General features: G+C 48.8%; 9 protein-coding genes across 9 annotated transcripts; 6 read left to right on the top strand and 3 right to left on the bottom strand.

Annotated features, from left to right (window-relative positions):
• Positions 1 to 55: 55 nt before the first annotated feature.
• Positions 56 to 1,370, bottom strand: N7458_012437 (zinc finger HIT domain-containing protein; the record flags this gene model as incomplete). The annotated part of the gene is made up of 3 exons (XM_056915819.1): positions 56 to 755; positions 817 to 1,257; positions 1,327 to 1,370. The coding sequence occupies 3 exons, from the start codon at positions 1,368 to 1,370 to the stop codon at positions 56 to 58; spliced, it is 1,185 nt and encodes a 394-aa protein (XP_056760573.1).
• Positions 1,371 to 1,814: 444 nt separating this feature from the next.
• N7458_012436 (oxidoreductase, short chain dehydrogenase/reductase family) lies at positions 1,815 to 2,715 on the top strand (the record flags this gene model as incomplete). The annotated part of the gene is made up of 4 exons (XM_056915818.1): positions 1,815 to 1,862; positions 1,916 to 2,211; positions 2,273 to 2,573; positions 2,626 to 2,715. The coding sequence occupies 4 exons, from the start codon at positions 1,815 to 1,817 to the stop codon at positions 2,713 to 2,715; spliced, it is 735 nt and encodes a 244-aa protein (XP_056760572.1).
• Positions 2,716 to 2,903: 188 nt separating this feature from the next.
• Positions 2,904 to 4,082, bottom strand: N7458_012435 (NAD(P)/FAD-dependent oxidoreductase; the record flags this gene model as incomplete). Its single annotated transcript, XM_056915817.1, has 1 exon — positions 2,904 to 4,082. One exon carries the CDS (start codon positions 4,080 to 4,082, stop codon positions 2,904 to 2,906), a length of 1,179 nt encoding a protein of 392 aa, XP_056760571.1.
• Positions 4,083 to 5,064: 982 nt separating this feature from the next.
• N7458_012434 (FAD-dependent oxidoreductase) lies at positions 5,065 to 6,479 on the top strand (the record flags this gene model as incomplete). The annotated part of the gene is made up of 2 exons (XM_056915816.1): positions 5,065 to 5,366; positions 5,450 to 6,479. 2 exons carry the CDS (start codon positions 5,065 to 5,067, stop codon positions 6,477 to 6,479), a joined length of 1,332 nt encoding a protein of 443 aa, XP_056760570.1.
• Positions 6,480 to 6,993: 514 nt separating this feature from the next.
• On the top strand, positions 6,994 to 7,545 carry N7458_012433 (1-acyl dihydroxyacetone phosphate reductase; the record flags this gene model as incomplete). Its single annotated transcript, XM_056915815.1, has 1 exon — positions 6,994 to 7,545. One exon carries the CDS (start codon positions 6,994 to 6,996, stop codon positions 7,543 to 7,545), a length of 552 nt encoding a protein of 183 aa, XP_056760569.1.
• Positions 7,546 to 8,761: 1,216 nt separating this feature from the next.
• On the top strand, positions 8,762 to 10,830 carry N7458_012432 (transcription factor domain-containing protein; the record flags this gene model as incomplete). Its single annotated transcript, XM_056915814.1, has 5 exons — positions 8,762 to 8,838; positions 8,889 to 8,902; positions 9,156 to 9,360; positions 9,420 to 10,627; positions 10,682 to 10,830. The coding sequence occupies 5 exons, from the start codon at positions 8,762 to 8,764 to the stop codon at positions 10,828 to 10,830; spliced, it is 1,653 nt and encodes a 550-aa protein (XP_056760568.1).
• A 450-nt stretch (positions 10,831 to 11,280) lies between these two features.
• N7458_012431 (fumarylacetoacetate hydrolase family protein) lies at positions 11,281 to 12,377 on the bottom strand (the record flags this gene model as incomplete). The annotated part of the gene is made up of 5 exons (XM_056915813.1): positions 11,281 to 11,456; positions 11,520 to 11,847; positions 11,906 to 12,019; positions 12,072 to 12,152; positions 12,213 to 12,377. 5 exons carry the CDS (start codon positions 12,375 to 12,377, stop codon positions 11,281 to 11,283), a joined length of 864 nt encoding a protein of 287 aa, XP_056760567.1.
• Positions 12,378 to 13,005: 628 nt separating this feature from the next.
• N7458_012430 (2,4,5-trihydroxytoluene oxygenase) lies at positions 13,006 to 14,085 on the top strand (the record flags this gene model as incomplete). Its single annotated transcript, XM_056915812.1, has 1 exon — positions 13,006 to 14,085. One exon carries the CDS (start codon positions 13,006 to 13,008, stop codon positions 14,083 to 14,085), a length of 1,080 nt encoding a protein of 359 aa, XP_056760566.1.
• Positions 14,086 to 14,543: 458 nt separating this feature from the next.
• On the top strand, positions 14,544 to 15,836 carry N7458_012429 (putative endo-1,3(4)-beta-glucanase; the record flags this gene model as incomplete). The annotated part of the gene is made up of 1 exon (XM_056915811.1): positions 14,544 to 15,836. The coding sequence occupies one exon, from the start codon at positions 14,544 to 14,546 to the stop codon at positions 15,834 to 15,836; it is 1,293 nt and encodes a 430-aa protein (XP_056760565.1).
• Positions 15,837 to 15,849: the final 13 nt, after the last annotated feature.

Below are 15,849 nucleotides of genomic sequence, written 5' to 3'. Positions count from 1 at the left end.
CCCTCATGGCCTGGCTTCACATTATAGGACAGACCTTTATACAAATCCTCAATCATTATACACTCTCAAACAATTCCTGCTTCAAAACCTCCATAACCTTCTCCTCATCCACATTCTGCAAATCCACCCCGGATACCTCATTTCCATCACCCGTCCCCTCCTGCTCTTCTGCAGATTTATCACCCAATTCCTCCGGCGAAGCCGTCCGTAAATATTCCTCTTCCAGTATAAATGGAGACGTTTCTTTCGACTCGAGAATGGTCTCTGGTGAATCTGGGAGCGCGTAGATAGTGGGGAATTCGAGGACTGTACGCTCGCGTAGGACAGACTGTAGTTTTGCGAGTGGTGGGAGGGGAACAAGGACGGGCTTCTTGGTTGTTGTTCTTGGGCGGTGCAGGTAGAAGTAGAGATTCCGGTGCAGGGCGAGAAGGAGCTTTGATTCTGCTTGCTCTGCTGGTGCGGTGGGTTGTTCATCTGTCTCCGGGTTTGAAGGCTCAGAACCCGTGGGTTCTGTCGTAGCAGTCGTAGGCGCTATGCTATCGGGCTTCTCGGTGGGTGCATGATTCTGTTCCGTAGAGATATTCTCCTGGGCGACATCTTTCTCTTTCTTCGAATCCGTACTGGGCCGATCCTGCTTAGGAAGTGGGAAAGCCCGATCATAAGCCTCGAAGATGGGGTATGTTTCCAACGCATTACGGATCGTCTTCTCCCCAGCGGCGGATATCCACTCCACCGTCCAGCTGAGACACTTGTGCCTGAAGAACAAAACCCCAATTAATACCAACCAATGAAGAGATCATGTAGAGTTCAACTTACTTAGGATGCCACCGCGAAGTATTCTGCTTATTCCTGGACATCCCCCTCGGCGCCCGAAGAACCTTCACACGACCAGCCTCCGCGCCACGCAAGAACCCAGCTTCACCCTTCACTAGGCCTGGGCCAGGATGTTTTCTCTTGCGACCCGCACCAGAACCGTCATCCTGTCCCTCCTCACTCCGCAGCGCCTGTCCGCGTGCTAACTCAATCCCCCGATTCTCCACATCTCTCTCCGCGCGCTCCAGCGTGCGCTCAATGCCGGTGATGAAATTGAAGTCGCGGTCAAAGGCGGCTTCGTTGGCGAGTTCGCTACGCTTGAGGTATGCGGCTGGATCGCGGACGCCAGAACATTGGGACCAGAGTTTGTGGCGGCGTGTGCAGGGGAGGGAGCAGGTGCGTGTTGAGCAGCGCGGACAGCGGTATTTTGGCGGGTTGACGTGGCTATGGTGAGGGGTGAGGTTAGACCGGAAAATATGGGTGTGAACATTCAGTACAGATAATTTTGCTCACCAGATTGAGCAGAGCTCACAGAGTAGAGGGTCTGAGGCGTCCATGTTGCTGTGTGGAGAGCGATGCGATGTGACTTGAATAAAGTGAAGCTCCGGAAATTTGAGCGCGGCTTATCGATGGCGGCCTGAGGCGGCGAATGAAGTTAAGTGTAAGCGCCAGGTTGCTAAGGACATTGTGGAGACTATGGGAAGGGTACAGTAGACTGGGGGATAAATTGCATCAAATTGAAAAATGTAGAAACATTGGGAATACCTCGGATGATATTATCATCAGAGGTTTTGTCAACATCGAGCGCCAGTCCTTTTCTTTCAAGATGATATCATTCCCGTGGGTGATGATCAATCCCCGCAGCATTTCGCATTTCTAAGCGTCGGCGATAGCTGGGAGGCCGAGACGTGAGCTATTTAAGTTGCTCCTGCTCTCCACGGTTTTTGGTCACTCTTCATTTAAATCACTTGGATTTTTTCCCCAAATACCGCTTTCATATCATGGCTTCAAAGGGACTTGCAATTATCGCTGGCGTTGGCCCTGGCACGGTATACATTCTCGCTCTTATCCATTCAAGTCTATAAGCTGACTAGCCACGCAGGGCGCCTCCATTGCCCGGCGCTTTGCTAAATTATATTCGGTCGTGCTTCTGTCTCGTACCCCGAGCAACTTTGAGCCACTTGTCCAGGAGATCAATTCGAGTGGTGGACAGGCCATCGGTATCAGCACCGACGTCTCCGACGCCAACAGTGTTAAATCGGCCTTTGATGAGATCGAGAAGCAATTCCCAGATTCTCCACTAGCTGCATCCATCTTTAATCCTGGGGGTGGCTTTGTGAGGAAGCCTTTCCTGGAACTTACCGACGAGGACTACTCTAAGGCACTTGACTCGCAAGCGTACGCATTACATACCTGCTAGAAACAACCAACCACCCACCATATCTAACTTCATCAACAGAAAGGGTGCATTTTACTTTGCCCAGCGTGCTCTCCCCCTCCTTCTAAAGGCCAAAGACTCATCTCCCCACCCGCCGACTCTCATCTTCACAGGCGCCACCGCCAGTATCAAGGGATCCGCCCAATTCGCTGCATTCGCAAGCGGCAAGTTCGCCCTCCGTGCTTTGGCTCAATCACTAGCCCGTGAATTTGGACCTCAGGGTATTCATGTGTCGCATGCTATCATTGATGGCATTATCGACATCCCACGCACGAAGCAGTGGGTTCTTCCCCATGAAGATGCTAAATTGAGCCCTGATTCTGTAAGTTCGGAGATAGATCCTTCTTGCTCTAACTTTATACTGATTAGCTTAGATTGCGGACTCGTATTGGTATCTGCATACTCAGCCGCGAACTACGTTTGCCTTTGAGTTGGATCTGCGGCCTTATATTGAGAAGTGGTAGACGGATACTTATTGCTACCTGGAGGAGTGAACGGGATGCTAGGAATTAAAGTCTTTTGACCTCATCCAGTCTGATCATATGTGACTAGATACTCAATAATTCCAATGACATCACTGCGGCTAAACTTACAAGTAGTTGCCCACAAGAGACAACTATTCTATCATTGAGATACAGGGTTCAGCATTGCTTTAGCGCTCCACTTTGCCTCGCAGAAACTTTGGCGCTTCATAAGTCAAGAAATCTTTGCCCTTGAAGAACCACACGAGACAACCCAGGAGTGTCCATCCGCCAAAGTGCCCCGTACCTGTCGACTGTCCCACGGGGACGACCATCATCTTCCTCTGCGCTTCAGCGGAGTACTTAGCAATGCGGGTATCCTTCTTGATACTTGCAGCAATGTTAGACGCAACAGTCGCTGCTTGAATGGAGACTCTGGAGAGGAGCCGATAAGGATGGCAGGTGATGTCGCCGACTGCGTACGTGTCGCTTCGGCTGGTTTTGCCTTCCACGACTCGAAGTTGTTCATCGACATTCACCCAGCCCTCGTCATTTAGGAAACTTTTCGGGATGAATTGATTATTTGGAATCACTCCTGTCGTGGAGATGTATTCATCTGCCGTGATAGTTTGACCAGTGGACAGCTTTACCGTCCAGCTCTTCTTTTCTGTATCCTCATTCACTTCGTCGACGGTGACGTTTTTCAGGATCTCGACATTCTTGCGTCGAAGGATTGACTCGGCGGTTCTTTGCACAGTATCCGTTGCTCCCTCCAGCAATGAACCGGTCTTCGAAACCAGAGTGATGACCTTTGGTGAGCCCGATGCTTCGGCCAATTCTCCAGCGAGTTCGACTCCCAGTGGACCCGCACCGCCGATGACAAGTCTCGTGGCATTCTGGAGTTTCTTCTGAGCCTCGGAAATTGCTTTCCTGGTATCTTCGAATGCAGTCGCCTTGAAAGGGAGTTTCAGACTACCCTGTCCAAGCGTAGCCGGTGTTGTGCTACCAGATGCAATCACCAGATAATCGAATGCTACTGAGATGACATCGTTCTTGATGGAATTTTCGTTCGTCGTGACAAGTACCGACTTGTTCGAATAATCAATCCTGGTGACAAGCCCTTTGACGAAATTGAGGGACCCACTGGGATATTCGATGAAGCTTTCACGAATGTCATAGAGGTATTTGTTTGACGGCAAGCTTTGAGGTTTGACGAGGAATCGGGGTGTAGCGATGTTGAAGTAATATTCGTCCGACGGGTCAATCAGTGTGATCGATGCTTTGGGTGCCTGCCGGAGGAGTTTATGACTGACTCCTAGGCCTGCATGGGACGCTCCAATGACAGCGACCGAAACAGGCTTGGAAGACATTTCCAGTGAAGGCTACCGTCTTTTAAGACAGTCACAAAGATACCCAAAAGGAGTGAGTCGGGTCCATCAGATGGACCTGGTTGATAATGAAGTATTTATTGGCGCCTGGTGGCCTCAGGGGTGTTCGTCGAGTACAGCCTCGGCATAACTTCAATCTTAACGGTGCGGGGATATGATCACTAGCTTAATACAGTAACTAACCTAGATCTTCGTTACCCACGTCGGAGGATCCCTCGGAGGAACCTCCGGAGGAACTTTCATAGAGCCTCCATTTATTAAGCGGGTCTCTACAGGTAACTACCGATTAATACTGAAATGAATTGGACCAAAATATTCCGGCAGAATCGCCATTATCTAATTTCGGTGAGTCAGATAACTACCACGATACCTTATACTGCTTACAGCTATTTATTAAGGCTGATCATAAAGGAAATTAGATATATGATAACTAAATATAGAGAAGAAGAGACCTTCTCTACGTAATGACCCTCACGATAATCAAGCCTAAAATTCCCCGACGAAAAATAAACGGCGAGAGAAAATTTAAGGGCGAGAGAGATTATAGAGAAGATGACCGAAAAGATAGCTAGTAGCGAGGGAGCCTGAGAGGGCTAGGGGCGACATTCGTTGATTCAACGGTCGTTGAAAATCACATTGAATTGCCTAATTAGGAAGTAGGATGCGTCTAGGTCTTAGGCTTATGTCATGACGATCAATAGGGCGGTGAAATAGATGCCCAATAAAGGGTTTCTGGTCGGTGACCGCAATCGCCGCCGTAGTCCGTGATAAATACCTGGCCCAGCAGCGGACAGATGCCGATTCGTGGCCCCTTTAATGAATAACGACTGAGCATATCTCGGTTTGATCGGCGTGTCAGAGGATTACTTATTGACATGTATTGTGTATATAAAGTACGGACTGTTCCCTCTCTCTTGGATAAGATTATATGGTGAATTGACTATCACAGAATCAACAGTTCGCTATGAGTACCCGTGAGAGCAACTTCAAAGTGATAATTGTGGGAGGAGGCCCAGTGGGACTCGTAGCTGCCCATGCCCTTCATCTGGCGGGAATTGACTTTACGGTGCTGGAGGGCAGGCCTGAAATTGTGGAAGATAAAGGTGCTAGCCTCATTGTTCATCCTTCTACTTTGCGGGTTTTGCATCAGTTCGGTGTCCTCGAAGGGTTCTTAGCTCGGGGTACTGAGGTGAATCACCATTTGTCGTTCACTGCCGAAGGATACGTTTTTAAGGAGGGGACTCAATATGCTCAAATACGCCAGAAGTAAGTCTGAACCGCACATGCAATGCGGTTATCTGGATTGTGAGTTTCATCTCCGCTCGCACATTTATTCTGACCAAAGTTAGTCATGGTTATGGACCAGTTGCCTTCCACCGTTCCGAATTTATTGAGACTATGTACAACTGTCTCCCGCCTTCTGCGAGAGAGAAAATCTTGACGAATAAGAAAATAGTCGATATCAAGATGAAGTCGGATGGGGTTAGAGTGATTTGTGTTGATGGTAACGCTTTCGAAGGATCGATTGTGATCGGTGCCGATGGCGTCCACAGCAAAACTCGCCAGCTAATGCGCAAACTCGCCCTCGAGACAAATCCTAAAAGGTCCTGGGATTCTGAGCAACCATACGCAGCATCGTTTCAGCTTCTTTACGGCTCATTTCCATCACCATCCCCACCAGGCTTCGGATATGATATACAGTCAAAGGACAAGTCTATCATGTACTTCAGCAGTGCGGACCGTGGCTGGTTCTTCTTGTATAAGAGGCTACCAAAGCCCACACAAGAGCGCACAGGCTACACCGAGAATGACGTCGAGTCTGTGGCGCAGGAGTTCTTAGAATTTCCTCTAACCAGGACTGTGAGGGTGAAAGACGTTTGGCCACGGGTGTCAGCCGCGGGTTTAACGAACCTGGACGAAGGAATCGTGCAACACTGGAGCCTGGGGAGAGTCGTACTCGTGGGTGATGCATGCCACAAGATGACCACACATCTGGGCCTCGGATTCAATAATGGCGTTCAAGATGTCGTGGTACTCTGCAATGGTCTTCGGAAGGCCGTCAAGACAGCTCCGAACGGGAACCCAAGTGCCAGTGTCCTCACAGAGGTTTTCGAAAAGTACAAGGCAGTTCGAATGAGCTCTGAATCCTCACTAAAGAGTGATGTTACGAATGCTGGATTCGAGACCCGTATGCATACCTGGCACAATACGTGGTACTACGTCCTCTCTCGGTATTTGGTCATTCCTAGCTGGACGGAGAGTCTAGTTATGCGGTACGTTATGGCGCCTGAATTTCGCAAGGGACAAGTTTTAGATTATGTTACAAAGGAAGAGCCGATGAAAGGTATAATCAGCTGGTTGTATCCGATGAGAGCATAGAAATGATAGTTCGTTGTTCAGTCCACAAACCATTGTCGTGTACAAACCCATTTTGTTGGTCATATATAGGACAGGGTGAATCAATATCCATCGGGCATTCATATTGGGTACTTGATGGGGCCTGTCTGGCTACGGCAAAGTCATCTTAGACCAGTAGCGACGAGACTCTCGCAAGAGTAATCATTTGCTTAGTACCCGCTGCTGCCTCTGCTGGAGTGATGGTATCAGTTCACGTGTAAAGAACACAATCAGCGAGCGAGCCCGAGGATCCATCGGATAATCACTGCAGGAACCTATTTTAACCTGGGTCATTGACGGCCGGAGTAACTATTACTGGCTCGTATTATCATGTATGTCTAATGTGAAGACCAAGTATGCTATGAGAATTAGCGTGGGAATGTTTATAACATCCGGGCATATGTCTTGTGTGTGCTCCTTCATCCCTATAGCCATCGAATTCCTATCATATAACTAGGACATTGACGGTAGCTTGCTTTTATGTTCCATACTCATCATGTCAAAAACAACTTCTTTTGCACTCATCACTGGCTGCAGCAGTGGAATCGGAAAAAAGCTCGCGATCGCATTTGCAGAAAGGGGAGTTACGGTTCTCGCCACAGCACGGCGCACCGAATCCCTCAGTGAACTAACAAGCAAGTTCAACAACATCGAAGCTTTTCCCTTGGAGCTCGGCAACCTCGCAAGTATCGACGAACTTAAGGAAACTGTATCCAAGCGTACCGGTGGCCGCTTGGACTTCCTAGTCAACAACGCGGGGACACACTACGCGTCAACCGCAATGGATGTGCAGATGGAAGAAGTCATCCAGCTCTTTCAAGTCAACGTCTTTGCTGTCATGCGCATCTGTCAGGTTTTTGTGCCACTGCTTCGCCGCTCAATTCGTGGGCGTATTGTGCAGATTGGCAGTGTGACGCGGGACATTCCTGTCGTATGGCAAGGGGCATATAATGCATCCAAGGCTGCCCTTAGTCAGTATTCTAAGACACTTCGATTGGTGAGAACATCATGTATTGCCATATTCCACAATTATCTGACCGATGAGTAGGAGGTTAAGCCGCTCGGTATAGAGGTGATCGAAATCGTGACCGGGTTCGTGAAAAGCAACATTCTTCACCACGGACTACACGCCCCGGAGACATCTCTGTACCTTTCAATACAGAGTACTGTGGAGGATATCAAATATCGTGGCAATATCAATGGCATGTCACCCGAGGTTTATGCTGAATCGGTGGTCGCAAAGTTGATGCGCCCACGAGTCAGCCCTGAGATATGGGAAGGGGCTCTGGCTCGGTCTCTGCGCTTGCTTGCAACTCTCCTGCCGTTGCACCTACTAGTAAGCCACTCCGTTATAGAAGGTATAATCACATCTAACAAAAATTAAACTGCGCAGAATTGGATTGTCTACCGAAAGTTCAAACTCGATCTTGTGCAAGACGGAAAAAGGGACAACACAAACTGATCGTAGGAGCTCACCTTCGCACATCAGCAGTCTCAATATGCTGTGGAGGCGTAGTCTTATGAGCCTACGATACGTCCAAGTCCAGGATTAGAATGCTAATATACTCAGGCTGTAGATTCCAGACTTGTCACAATTGACAATTATTCGTTCTTGGCCCCGTAGCTCGGAAACCGCGGTCCCGAATATGAAACATTCTGGTATATTTGTACTTCCACTATCAAGACTCTGACTACTGTTCATTTGGTTTCGTCCAAGCTCATTTGCCTGCTCACACGCAGAGCTCTACCGATCTAGCTTGTTCTTCCTCTACTTCCAGGAGGACTTATTCCTGCAATAAACTGAACTACTACGTAAATACCCAACGAATTCTTAAACAAAATGTGGTACGACTAGTCCCGAATTTCTGTTCTGTGAGATTCTACTGCCTGACTTTAGTTACTTAATATGTGATGAGCTTAGCAGAAATGGGATTTAAGGATTTAGCGGCCCGACTCATAGTGCAAAGAAGTCTCTCCGCGGAGGAACTAGTAGACTCATCATGGGCCAATCATAGCCCGATTTCTCGCCCCATAAATACACCGGTAACTTTTGACGTAACCTGACTTCCCCAACTCGATCGGGAATAGCAACTAGCACATGAGGCTAGCACTCCTTCGAGGGGAGTTCAACTGAGCAACGGATCCAGCTTCTGAATACCACATAATTAGCTCCCTCCTAGGTTGAACGTGTTTATTGAGCTTCTGACGAGTCCACCAAAGTTCCTCCGGTGCAAAGCCACCCCTACCCCTACCAGCCAGCACTAATGGACCATCCCACAACTGCTGTCTACAACACTGATTCTAGTCCGATGCCGTTAAGAGTCTGCGATAGGTGCATTCGGTAAGTTATCCCCTCTTCACGCTAGAGGCTCTTACTAAGATACAATGCAGCAAGAAGGTTAAGTGTATGTGTCGGGTGTCGCAATCCCAAATCTCCAGTCCGCCTGCTAATTGGAACAGGTAATCAGGCACGGCCAACTTGCTCTCGCTGCTTTGAGCTCGGAGAGACATGCAGTTACACTTCAATGAAGCGCAAACCTGGCCCACCAGTCGGATCTCACTACACATCCAATCCATCAAAGTCACGTCGGTCTTCAGGTGAATAACCTCACTAACCCTTTCTTGTCTGGTCTCAATATGTTATTCTAACGGACGGAGCAACAAATCCAGCCCACAGGCGCCATAGCGACTCCACAAGGGAGGATCCGTCCGGTGAAGAAGCCACCACTGCCTTGGGAAGTGATGTCTTGCAAGCTCCACTTGACTCTTCACCCACTACTGTGGCCACCACTCCCCAGACGCCAGCCAACGTCACTCGAGTTTCCAGCCAATTTCATTTTCCCCACCAGCAGGCAGGGTATCTGTACGTACTATCCACTCTTATCTGAGAAAATCCATTTTGAACCAATGTGACTGTTTTAGCCTTGAGAGTTACTTCGATATTGTTCAAGATGCGAATCCTATCTTCTCCAGAGAGCTATTCTTCCATCGCTATCGAAGCTCCCAATGCAGTGAAGATCTAATTTCAACAATATTGATCATTACTGCAAAGCTTACCGGGTTTACTTTAATCGAAGATGACCCACTCAATCTGGACATCTGCCTGGATCAATTACTTAGCTCAAGTATATTGGAGGACGATCTGATTGGAGATATTCCATCGCTCGATCAGTTTCGAAAGACCTATCTTCTGGCATTCTATGAATTCCATCAGTTCCCGGGACATCAGTCTTGGCTGCGGGTGGGTAGAGTCACACGCATGGCCTATCGCATTGGTCTCGACCGCCTAGACCTTATTCGCAAGCTATATCCCGACTGGAGTACCGTTAGCCATGAGGATATCCAAGAATGGAGGTCACTCTGGTGGTGTATCTATCGTCTCGACGCCTATTCTAATCTCTCTTCCGGGACACCATATCTGATTGATGACACCGTCATACGTACTTCATTTGTTCAAAGCCACACAACTCAGTCATCTGATGTTACTGACCCTTCTCTGGAACTATATCTACCTCCCAACTTCGAAGATCTGTCGAAAGTGCTTCTTGCTGCGTCTCAAATCCCACAGACGTTATTGAGAAACGTTCACAACATTACAATCGCTACTCTGCGCCAGGCCGGGCTTGTTCTGCGGTTGAATTTACTACGATCACAAGAGGGGATAGTTGCACAAATTGCAAAGGTTGAGCGACAGCTTGCTACCATTCGTCTAGCCCTCCCTCCCGGCTGGCTCAACCCAAGGCGCAATGCATTCTCTAACGAGTCCCATATTGATCACCACGCACGGACAATCACAGTCCTTCATCTACGAATGGCACAATTACTCCTCTCCATCGCAGACCCTGGTCTGAGAAAAGGCGATGAATGGTTGATGAGCTGGCAGCATGTTCTTGAAGCATGTCAGGATATCGCATCTATCGCAGATCAATGGGATAGCTCATTTTGCCTTGCTGTCGATCCGGCAATTTCATTCACCATTTTCACGGCTTTGATCTTCCTCGATCTCCAAAAAAAGACTGTCAATACGGTGGGGCACAATCAAAACCCCAATATCGATCATCATATCACCATACTGCACCTTCAACTGCAGCATTTTGCTAAGATTTGGACGTTACCAAGGCTTCTTCACTGTATGTCCTCTTGGGGACTCTATTGGGTGGCGGTTAGAGCTAATGAAAACATAGTATCTTTCGAAAGCTTCAGCCAATCAGTATCTGGCCCACTTTCCCATCACCATGTTGCTGTGATTCTGTCGCGGTTTGAAGCGCCCTTACATCCTCGATGGTTGCAATTTCTCTCATCGGCCAACGCAATTCTTGCGGACTGTCAATAGCATCTCCTGGAAGAGTCATCCAAAGCAAATCTGAACGAGTCAGAGTCTGTATTTAATCTAGCGGGTCCTGTGAAGTCTTGATATCACACCTCATGCGCTGCCTTCCCGGCCAATTTTTACAAAGGCCTTGAAGCCAAATCTCACACCATTCGTTATTCTAACTCTGACATGGATGGTTTGAGTCACTGAAAGAGATGAGTAAATCCTTTGCTGAAGTTTGATTCGTAAAGTGGACGATTGCTCAAAAGTTAGTTATCTAATACTAAGAGTTGTCATATAAGCCAAAGGCTAATTCTATACCAGAATTTTGCCTTTAATAGCTTCCAAGCTAGTAACCTATGTGACCATTTCAATGGGATCTAGATCAGTATTCAGCCTCATCGCCCAGAGCGCAGACCCAGGCACGCTGTTTTGAGTCTTCCTGAGCATTCGGTACGAAGGAGCAGATCCTTACATGATAGAATCCTGGCCTTCCTCAAATCTGACTTGATTCTTCAGTGTGCCCAGTCCAGAGATCTCAATTTCGATTTCATCTCCATCTTTCAGCAGTTGACGTGGCTTCTGGAAAATCCCGACTCCCGCTGGAGTTCCGGTCATCACCACCGTATATGCTGGTATAGTGGTGCCTGCAATAGGTGTGAGAATCTATAAAGCTGGCGCAACGAACAGAGCAGGAAACTTAAACTCACTTTGGCTCATCCAGCTCAACACATGTTCAGGAGTAAAGATCATGTCATTTTGGATGACTGTATTTTGCTTCACTTCTCCGTTGATTCGGGTCACCAAACTAGCCGTTGATCTGGTCTCGTAGAAAGTATCCGGGCTTGCAAGAACTGGTCCTATTGGAGCAAATTTGTCGAAGGCCTTGGCGTAGAAGAACTGGCCGCCGGACTGTTCGGGGAGTTGAAAGAATCGGCACGAGAGGTCATTGCCAACCGTGTATCCAAGAATGTAGGATGGCGCTTCCTCCGGGGAAACATCTCGGCACTCCCGAGCCGTGATGAATACTAGTTCGCCCTGTTAATGCTTTGTCAATGACTTGGCTGGTATCCTCGATCGGTACATTCAAACCTACCTCCCAGTCTGGAAGATGCGAGGCACAAAATCGGCTGACAGGAATTATCTCATTTGGAGCTGATAGTGCTGCGGCAGGCTTTGTCCACACCGGGGGGTTGACCGGAATATTGATCTAACGAGTTTTAGAGAACAAATGGCTAGCAGGTTCGGATTGAGTAGTATACGCTGGCTTCTTTCGCATGGCTCCTATAATTGAGCCCAACGCAGTATAACGGGAGATTAGTTTTGGGCAAGGGTGGGAGTAGCTATCGAAAACAAGATTAGCTCTCGAGTTGGAGATGTAATGTGCATGATGGTGGTCATACCTTTGCTACGATTGCCGTTCCTGAATGTGTGTTGTTTATTGCATCGTCGAAAGTTAGGTATGCTGTGACCGATCCTCCGATGACGGGCTCCGCCGATTCACTTCTTGCCCAAAATTTCTCCTGATTGCCAGTCTCAAATTGGAAGAGATATTTAAACGTGACCATTGTGAGAATTTTGGGAACCTCAAAGACACTGAAGAGGACAATTCCAAGTATGAGATCTGGGAGAGAGGCAAAGATTTTATTCATGTCCAGGGATGTATGCCTGTCGGGGTGTTCATCTCCAAAAGTTCCTCCGCGGATGATCTTGCCTCACGGGTTCCACTGGAAACCCTTGCCCCAAAAGAAAATCATGGGGAAACGCAGATCATCCTGGGGCTTAAAACATCAATTAGAGACTGCGTTAAATCTTTCCAGCACGATCAAAGAAGTTATTACCTCGGCTATGACAGTTCTACCGCAGGTCTGAACAAAGCCAGTCCATCATGGCGGGATAGACAGTTCCTTAAAGGACCTAGACTGAATGCAGTGTATTATAATGTAAGCGCCGATTCATTAATACGTCTGGATATTGAGTTCGTAGATCTTCCGAATGGCTGATGCCAATGACCGATGTATTCCGGAGAATAAGTGGCTTGACAAGACTCATATACAGAACGCCACATACCAGTCGGGCTTTATAAAGATTAGAATACGGCGCGGTTTCCGGCACTTCCATAATTTGTTACTATTCACCCGTTCATACCGCGGGCAGAGCCCGAACTACCATCCATTAAAGAAAGATAAAGCAATAATGTCCCTTTGGATTCTTGACGCGATCGCACTTCTCCCTACAAAATGGCAGAACTGGATACTGCCGCCATCGAACATCCCAACTGTCCAAAATGCCCCATTTAAGGTTCAGCTGGGCCGTATTGCGCACGTATATTTTGAGCACCATGATCTGGAAGCATTCAGCAGGTTTGCTCAGGATTTTGGCTTCATAGAGGCCCAGCGCAAGGGGAAAACCATCTACTACCGCGGATATGGGAGAGACCCTTACATCTATGTGGCTCATCAGAGCTCTACACGAAGATCACGGTTCTTGGGGGCTGCTTTTATCGCCCAAGACTTGGAGAATTTCAACAAGGCCGCAGAGTTGCCAGGAGCTACACGCAAGACATTGAATGATACCCCCGGTGGCGGCGAGATGATCACGTTTGCGCGCCCCAATGGAACATACTTTCACGTGGTATACGGTCAGACGGAACGTGAGTTGGACAAAAATGTTGTCCCAACGGCCACACACGACTCTCAGGGTCCGTTCAATACACCCTTTGAAAAGCCGCGAAAAGGGCAGTTCCAGAGATATCATGATGGCCCCGCTCTGGTGCACAAACTAGGTCATTACGGATATGTGTGCAAGGAATTCGAATCAGAGCTGGACTTCTACACCAGTAACTTCAATTTTGTCCATTCCGACATCTTATACCACCCCCAATTTTCTCAAGTGGATGTCATGACGTTCATGCATCTGGACTTGGGCGAGGAGTATACAGACCACCACACGCTCTTTCTGCAGCGTGCTTTGCCAACAGTTCGTGAAACGTATGTCCACCACACTTCATTCGAGGTTGCGGATTTTGATACACAGTTGATGGGCCATCACTATCTTGCCAAAAAGGGCTGGAAAAGTGTCTGGGGGGTTGGAAGGCATATCCTGGGGAGCCAGATCTTCGATTACTGGTATGACAGCTCCAAGTTTAAGATTGAACATTATGCCGATGGAGATGTGGTGAATCGAAAGAATCCGACTCGCAGAGAACCGGTTGGGCCACTGTCTGTATGGGGTCCCGACTTGCCTAAGGATTTTGGCGACAACAAAGCGAGCTAGTGAAAGAGTTCTTACTTGTTGATCAAATTTTTACAATGATGTGACTCAGATTCAACAGAGCGAATACTGTCTGTCGTTTATATTCCGGTCGTTTCAGCATCTAAACAAGTTGACTATCTATTGCGCTTATCCCTGTCTTGTTCTGCTTGAACAAGGAACACCCTGCGCTACAGTGGCTGGCGTAAACCCATATTTATTTCGCAGAATTTTACTACAGGGAAATTCTGTGAGTTTTAACTTGTGAAGAATGCTTTAAATCGTATATCGAGAGATATCGCCCGAGCGACAACTATGAAACCAGACAGATGCCGTTCCCTGACCAGGAGCGCTTAGTAATCAGTCCGCTGAGTCAGCACGTAACGTCATGCGACTGGAGCTGCGCGACCTCAACATCGGGAGGGCTCAACTTTCACAAAGCTTCTTCCTTCCAAACCACAACTCGATCGAGAAGTGTCGTCATGGTCCTCGACAATGCCTCGCCGCAGGCTGGGGGCTACCCCGACAACAATGCCCGACCCACCCCCCAAGCTGAACAATCACTTGGCCCCAATCCCGCAATGGCTGGCAACTTCCACTTGAAGGTCAGGCCGGAGCTAGTGGTGAAGCCCGACCTTTTCACGATGATGTTCGGATTCTTTGGACAGAGGAATTGGCAGCGGAACGTGGCATACACCATGATGGAGCGGGTGGAGAACTCGTGGCTTTTGACAGGGCGCCCTCTTACCCAGGACGAGTTGGACGCGTTCACTACCTACTCGACACGGACCCTGTACTACCGGCGCATGGGTGTACCTATGTCGTCCTTCCTTGGAACGGCATATCTTTACTACAAAGTACGCAAGAACGCGGGACTACCGTCAAGCGCGAGTCCAGCCTCCGTTTATGCTTATCTACGCAACTTCGCCCATGTCGACAAAGCTGGATTCCGGTCCATGATTGCGGTATCCGCTTTCAAGATGCTATTCATCACGACAACCGGTGCAATCGTGTCTGGCTTTGCTGCCCTCTATTCAGAGACCACGAACGTGATTGTGGATCCCCGATTGAGGGGCTTCGTGGAGGACATGAGAGGGCAAAAGCCGGAGGAGGTACGACAGCGCAAGCTCAAAGCGGCCAGCGAACGGATTCGTCGTATGCGTGGTGGTGAGAAGGATATCGAGGGTTATATCGTTGAGGAATTGCAGCATCCTGGTTCTCACTCGGAGCAAAGTGATCAAGACTCCTACGCGTATGATAACTCGGCAACGACGCCCTCGGGTAGCGACTCGGCATACAGCACGTCTCAAAATGACCAACAGACTGGCTCAGCTGCACAGCAGCGCCCTGTGGCGGAAGCCCCACGCAGGTCGTGGGGTTACGGTGGCCAGCCCGCACCCCAGCAGGGATCATCCCGCGACTCTGCGGACTCCGACTTCTTCTTCGGCGGCAAGGATGACGATGCAAGCCCTACAGCCCCGGAATACAGGTACACGAACCCTGATGGCTCACCCTCTGGGAGTGCCTGGGACCGCCTGCGTCGACACAATGCAGGACAAAGCTCTCGGGCTCCGCCGCCCCAGCAGCCCAGGCCACAGTGGGGTCAGCAACAGGATTCTCCTAACTCACCAACTTATGTGCCTGCCGGTGATCGAGATCAGTATGACTCGAGTAGAAACCGCGACAAGGAGCAGGCACAGGCCGATTTTGACCACATGATGGAAGCTGAGAGAAACGCATCCAATCGTGGAACGCCTCAGAGCCGGGGCTGGTGATTGTAATTGTGTC

The sequence above is a fragment of the Penicillium daleae genome (assembly GCF_028827525.1).
Source record: "Penicillium daleae strain IBT 16125 chromosome Unknown utg000009l_segment0_segment0, whole genome shotgun sequence".
Classification (NCBI taxonomy): Eukaryota; Fungi; Ascomycota; class Eurotiomycetes; order Eurotiales; family Aspergillaceae; genus Penicillium; species Penicillium daleae.
This window is presented reverse-complemented; position numbering and strand designations above follow the sequence as displayed.